The 7,437-nt window shown below is 38.8% G+C and overlaps 1 protein-coding gene across 1 annotated transcript in view; it reads right to left on the bottom strand.

Annotated features, from left to right (window-relative positions):
• The window catches only part of LOC102842734 (ankyrin repeat and sterile alpha motif domain-containing protein 1B-like), a 214,680-nt gene extending 211,149 nt beyond the window's left edge, over positions 1-3,531 (bottom strand). The window contains exons 1-2 of the mRNA XM_006877665.1: positions 3,476-3,531; positions 3,337-3,417 (exon numbers count right to left, since the gene is read on the bottom strand). Of these exons, the coding sequence (XP_006877727.1) occupies positions 3,337-3,417; positions 3,476-3,531 (137 nt within the window). The remainder of the gene's footprint in view (positions 1-3,336; positions 3,418-3,475) is intronic.
• Between the last annotated feature and the right edge of the window lie 3,906 nt (positions 3,532-7,437).

Raw genomic sequence — 7,437 nt, 5'->3', positions numbered from 1 at the left:
GACTGTGTGCTGAAGACTGGGAGGGGGGATAGTGTAGGGGTCAGACTTGCAGGGTATACCCTTTGGTTGGTTGATGATGCATGGAGGGGATTGTAACCATGGCAGTGATATGATGTACAATAGAATGAATGTAAAACTAATGTTCTGCCATGTAAACTATCATATGTTGTTGTTGTTAAGTGCCATCGAGTCGGTTCCGACCCATAGCGACCCTGTTCAGGGTTTCTGAGGCTGTAAATCTTTACGGGAGTAGAAAGCCTCATCTTTCTTCCGCGGAGCGGCTGGTAGTTTCGAACCGCTGACTTTAAGGTTCGCAGCCCGATTCGTAACCACTACGCTACCATATAATTCCCAATAAAACACTAAAAAAAGTAAGCCTGAAGATCAGCTTCCAAATGGCTTTGAAAACCCTAAGCACAGTTCTACTCAGAAGCAACACAGTGACAACTAACAACTGAGACTAGCAAAGTCAAAGAAAGAAAGAAAAAAATCATCCTTTTCTGGTTCTGATACACATTCTATGACTTTTTTTCTCCTTTAAATATATTTTTTAAGTCAATATTAAAATTACCATTCCCAATGAACAGCAAAAAAAAAAAAAACTCATTACAAAAAAAGCAAGAGTTTAGTAAACTGTTATATGTATAACCACCAAAGTGAAATAATGTACAATACTGAAATAAAAAAAATAAATAAATTGGAACTAGAATACTTAAGTTTCAAAACCACCGCCCCTCTAATATTTGAAGTGGCCACCAAGTCACTTGCACAGACTAACCTCTATCACCAGCCACAGGGAGATGATTTCTTATTTTAAAGACCATGAATGATTTCAATATATAAAATGAAAAAAAAAAAAGTAAAATTTCAGAATAGTAACAACACAAGACATAGCTGAACTACAAATAATACCTAAACAGTATATCATAAACTATTATAATTGGAAAGAACAATTAATTTAATATAATGAACTCAGGCCTACAGAGGCGAAGTAAACTGCTCAAGGTCACACATTTTCCCAGTGCCTAAGAAGGTTGGTGTGGCACTGTGGGTTAATGAGCCAGACTGCAAAGTCATCTGAACTGCCAGGTCGGAGGTTCAAGCTCACCAGCTGCTCCTCGGAAACCCTATACAGGGTTGCTATGGTCAATATCAATGTGATGGCACTTAACAACAACAACAACAAGGAGGTTGGTGGTTCAAGCTCACCAGCTGCTCCTTGGAAACCCTCCCTATACAAGGTCGCTATGGGTTGGAATCAATTCGACAGCACTTAACAGTAACAAAGGAATCCTGGTAGCACAAACAGTTAAGCACTTGGCTGCAACCAAAGGATTGGTAGTTCAAACTCACTCTTCAATGGAAAACCAACAATGAAGTTGAAAAAGAAAAAGAAAAAAAATTCCACATTGGAGGTTATAAAATGATGCAATGAAGATTAGGGACTTGTTGGAAAGATGAAAAAAAGTAATCTGGGAATTCCAATACTAAGAGTTCAAATAATGAGACATTTAAATTGATAATATATTATGCAATTTGGATGATTTCCCAACAGAATGATTTTGTTAAATTTATGCAAAACATTTTAAGGGGGAAAATGTCATCATAGTAATAATGACAACAAAAACAATAAATGTTTTACAATAAGAACTTAAAATCATAAAGCTTAATCAAAATCAAGAAAGAGTAAATCCCTTGTGTCTCACTTCATAGAATAAAAGGCAGGTGATATGGGAGAGTGACAGATGACAAGCATGTTCAGGGCATTATTATCACAGCCAGAAAAATGAAGTCAAATGGGAAGACTAATTTGGATCATTCAAGCAAAGCACAAACACTTATTTTGAGAGGGAAGGGGACATCCAGAACTGGAGGGTTTTTTTGTTTGTTTGTGTGTGTGTGTGTGTGTGTGTGTGTTTGATTGGCAAAGACAGACCACTTGAGTCATTCAGAAGACCACCTCCCCAACCCTTGACTCTACTAAAACTATTAGGTTACCAGTTTAAACAAGAGAGATAAGACAAAGTTATGGTTACACATTCTTTCATTCCCATATTGTGTATTTTCACATTCTTGAAACACAGTTTCTTTCATAGCTTAAATGTTTTAGACCTTACACCAAAAATATCCCCTGAAATCTTCTTAAAACCAAACAAGTTTAGCTTCACTAGTAAAAAATGTCTACCTTGAGACCAATAAGCTGTTTTAAGATATATCTTTAACAACAACAACAACAAAACCCACTGCATTCAAAATAATTCCAATTTATAGTGACGCTATGGTGGTGGTGGTTGTTATGTGCCGTGGAGTCGGTTCTGACTCACAGAGACCCTGTACAGGGTTTCCAATACTGTAAATCTTTACAGGAGCGGAAATCCTCATCTTTCTCCCGCATAATAGCTCGTAGTTTCGAACTGCAGACCTTGAGGCTCACAGCCCAATTCGTAAACACTATGCTACCAGAGAGCTCCTTATAGTGACACTATAGGATGGAATCAAATTGCCCCCAAAGTTTTCAAGGTTGTAAATGTTTACAAAAGTAGGCCGCCACATCTTTTTCTCGAGGAGAGGTTGGTGGGTTCGAAGCACAAATATTTCAGTACGTAACTGAGCATTTAACCACTGTACCACCAGGGCTTATGTAAGTAAGATCTATCTATGGGATCAAACTGACAACAGCAACTCAAAAAATTAGATAGGAGCCTTAGGGGACAGGGAATGTATGCTAATGGAGAAGAGACAACTCAGAAAAGGAGGTGGGACTAATTGCACAAGTCAGGGAATGTAACCAGCGTCACAGAAACTGATGAACTGGTTTTTGGTTTGCTATGTACATTCTCAACAAGAACAAATAAAAGAAAATGTTAAAATTGGTTTTAAGTTTTAGAATTGAGGATGACAAAGAAAAAGCATTTGAACTACATTTCAAAGAATGTCAAATGACTAATTTTAGTGCTCACAGCTTATAATATCAGAGATCTGCTAATATTTCATTCCACAAGCACTTGCATGTTAGATGAACATAGAGAGACACACCAAAAGAATGGGAGGGGGATTTTATCCCATTTTCTCCCCAAAGCTGCACAAGACTAACATGCAGCTATCACTACATTAGAACATTTTCTGTCATGGATTTTACACACAATCATCCTCAGCAAGAGCCCTACTGAGCTACCATGTCAGAACTGTCTTTTGAGAGCAATAAAGTTACAACTCCCAAGTTCATCTAAGCCCAGGGGACTCATGGCAACCTAAGACTGGTACACTCAGACGTAATAAGCAGCATCCTATGTAACTAAATACACAAGGATACCAGTCCAAATAAGTGACACTTACTTATGTCCATTTAAGGCTGCGTGGTGTAAAGCAGTGTAGCCCGAACTGTCTGTGCAGTTCACATTGGGGCCTCGCCAGATGCTGAAAATAAAGCAAAAGCGCAGAGTTAACGGTTGAGCAGAATCGTGCTTGGAAAAACAAAAAGCGTGATTGTCCCACAGCCAGCAGCATGTTGCACATGAAAATTTTAGTCATGTCGAAAATGACTGCCATTTTTCATGCATTCCCCTTAGAACAATAACCTCATTGATTAGACGCAGCGAAATTGATGAGGAATGTAACAAATCTCAGAAATTACTAGCAAGCCTATGACCACTGCCACACATTAAAGGTTGGATCTGAAAATTCCCTCTGACTCTCTATCCTTATTTAAATATTGTAAGCAATTAACACTCTGATGCTAAATTCTGTACCCAAAGAATAAAGATTTATGGCACCCGCCTCCTCTCTTTCAACATGCACACTTCAAGATGGCAGTGATTTCTGTAAGTCATAAGATATTTTTGCACTGTGGGAGAATAAAATATTTTCTTGCTGTTCTATTGCTACAAAAAAAAGTTACAATCAGTATTTCATACTTGAGAGCATAATTGAAGAGTTGGAGTGTTGTAAGCCATAAGAAGATTTCAACAATTTTGTAGTTATCATTGATTTCACTGTATAATATATTCTGGATAAAACATGTACCATATAAAAAAGCCCACTTCCTGGCAACAGTGGTGGTGGTGGTAGTGGTGGTTGTGTGCCATCAAGTCAGTTCCAGCTCATAGTGACCCTGTATAAGGTTTCCAAGGCTATAAATCTTTGCAGGAGCAGAAAGTCTCATTTTCTCCCATGGAGCAGCTGGTAGATACACACTGTGCCCTTGTGATTAACAGGCCAACTCAAAACCCACTACAATACCAGGGTAAAATAAAAAGATTATTTTATTCTTATTCAATACAATTAAACTATTTTCAGCTTTTGAAAAAAATAAAGCATTGAAAGGCACTTACCAAAAACTGACCAAAAAATGACAGTATCTGATATTCATAATCATATTATTTAATAACTAGTTCATATATTCACTAAATATTCACTGTATACCAATTATATGCCAGATATTAAACTAGGCACTGTAACCAAAAAAATCTTAAAGCCCTTCTTTACGAGAACATTCTAAAATGGAGAAGATAAGGTGCATGTGGTAAGTTTTGTGTCAACTTGGCTCAGTCAAGATTCCCAGTGGTTTGTAGCTGCGATGCAATCATCCCCCATGATAAGATCTAATATAATGTAATCAGCCCCAAGAAGTTATGCAATGTGATCAGCTCTGATCTGATGTAATTATCCTACCTGTTGTAAATCACACTTCTGTGATGTTAATGAGGTCAGTTGCAATCTACATGACTAGATTATATCTTGAGTCAAATCTCTCTCCAGCTATAATAGGAGAAAGAAGTGAGCAGAGAAAGAGGGGGCCCAAGACCACCAAGAATGTCTCCTTTGGATCTGGGGACCTGCTCTGAGACGCTCCTTGTTGTTGTTGTTGTTAAGTACCATCAAGTCGGTTCGAACTGATGGTGACCGTGTACAGGGTTTCTGAGGAGTGCCAGGTAAGCTTGAGCCAGCGATCACAAGGTTCAAACTGACCTTACAGCCCAGCGCATTAACCCAAAATGCCACACCAGGAGCTCCTAGATCCAGGGAAAGAGTGATTCTAAAATACATGGAGATCTCCAAGGAATGCTAAGCCTACAGAGGCTGAAAGGAAACCAGGAACTTCCCCAGAGCTTCCACTCTGAATTCATACTTCTAACCTCTAAAACTGTGAGAAAATAAACTTCTGGTTGTTAAAGTCATCCACTTGTGATATTTCTGTTATAGCAGCATTGGAGAACTGAGGCAGTTCATAACTACTAATCACATAGTGGGATAGCTGAGGTATCATATCTCTAAGAAGAGAAAAACCTACTGCCGAAGGGCTGATCCTGACTCATGGCGACCCTTTAAGTCATAGAACTGCCCCATAAAGTTTCCAAGACTGTAAATCTTTCCTGGAGCAGACAGCTTCCTCATTCTCCCACAGAGCAGCTGGTCACTCTGAACTGATGACCTTGCGGCTAGCTGCCCAACACTTAATCCAATGTATTACCAGGGCTCCTTTGAGAAGAGACTGACTAGACATTCCAGATAAGAGATCATGACAGACTTACACTAACATGGAACAAAGAAAATAAACTCTAGTCTTTTAAAGACACACTCCAGGAAATGAAAATAGACTGGAAAGAAACATTTGTAAATTACATTTTCTGATACAATTTTGTACCTAGAATATATAGTTTTACAATGCACTAAAAAGAAAATTAACACCCCAATAAAAAATGAGCAAAAGAGCTGAGCAGACACTTTGCCATGGAAGGCTTGCAGATGGCAATTGTTAAGTGCTGTCAAGTCGGTTCTGACTCACAGAGACCTGTGTAGGATTTCCAAGGAGAAACTGGTGGGTTTGAACCACCAACACTGTGGTCAGTAGTCCAATGTTGAACCTGCAACACCACACCAGGATTCAAGAGGGCAATTAGAACAAGAAAAAGATGCTCAGAACCATTTGTCACCAGAGAAATTCTAATTAAAATGACAATGAGATACTACAACAAAATATTTGGATGGCTGTCTTTAAAAAGGCTTGTCATAGAAATGTTGGCTGTGATGTGAATCAACTGGATACTCACACAGTACTAGTGAAGCTGTAAAAAAGTACAACCAAGTTTAATAGTTTCCTATAATTTAAACAAATACCATTATAGAACCCAGCCATTCCACTGCAGGTAAAGGAAGGAATTATTTTTGTTGTACAAAAATTATTTTCTTCTGTAAAAAAATTTGCACAAGAAAACTTTGGTGTATAATCGATAGGTTCATTATCTTTATTATGGTGATAGCTTATGATACACCTTTTGAAACTGTATTTATTAAATATGTACATTTTTGTATGCCAATTATACCTCAGTAAAGTTTAACATGTTCTTAAGTGCCTACGAGTCAGTTCTGACCCTAGCGACCCTGTATAGGGTTTCCAAGTAGTAACTAATGGTAAGCTTGAACTGCCAGCCTTGTGGTTCAAACCGACTTTGTAGTACAGTGCATTAACCCACAGCACAACACCAGAAGCCAGGGTGTTTTCAATAACCTCATATGCATGCAAAAGCTGGACAGTGAATAAGGAAGGCCATAGAAGAATTGGTGCTTTTGAGTTATGGTGTTGGAGAAGAATATTGAAAGTGCCATGGGCTGCCAAAAGAACAAACAAATCTGTGTTGGAAGAAGTGTAGCCAGAGTGCTCCTTGGAGGCCAAGATGGCCGAACTTCATCTCTCATACTTCAGACATATTGTCAGGAGGGACCAATCATTGGAGAAGGAGGATAAGAGAAAAAGACGTTTGTTAAGGTGGAGGATAAGAGAAAAAGACGCAGATGCCAGTGAGATAGATTGGCAAAGTGGCATCATCAATGGGCTTAAGCATGGGCAACAATTGTGAGGTTGATCCAGGATGAGGCACTGTTTCATTCTGTTGTACATAGGATCTAGGATCGCTATGAGTGGCACCTAACAATAACAACAACAACAAAAGTTTAACATAAAAAGGAAAGGTTACTTAAATACCTAAGAATCAGATTCTCAGGTCCTCTGCATAACTCAAGAGACAGCAGAATGGGAGATTTATTCTCAGGTTGTTGATTTAAAGAAGAGATGACAAACAGGCAGGCAACAGCTTCTGAAATACGAACAGCTAGGATTTTATGCTCCAGGGAGTACACCAGTGTATCTTTATCAAGAATATAAGGCCCAACAATGACTCAGTCAGATTATCATATAGTAAAGCAAGTGTGCTTGAAAGTATTTAACAAGAAGCATTGCAAACACAGAGGGAGTAAAACTGGGAGAGACTTTCAAGGCCAAGTGGCAGCATCAATGGGCTGAAGCGTGGCAATAACAGTGAGACTGGCCCAAGATTGGGCAGTGTTTCATTCTGTTGTGCATAAGGTCTCTATGAGTCGGTACTGACTCAATGACACCCAACAACTACAACATCAAGGCACGAAGTGGCTGGCTTACAA

This window comes from Chrysochloris asiatica, unplaced genomic scaffold (genome assembly GCF_000296735.1).
Source record: "Chrysochloris asiatica unplaced genomic scaffold, ChrAsi1.0 scaffold00552, whole genome shotgun sequence".
Lineage (NCBI taxonomy): Eukaryota > Metazoa > Chordata > Mammalia > Afrosoricida > Chrysochloridae > Chrysochloris > Chrysochloris asiatica.
This window is presented reverse-complemented; position numbering and strand designations above follow the sequence as displayed.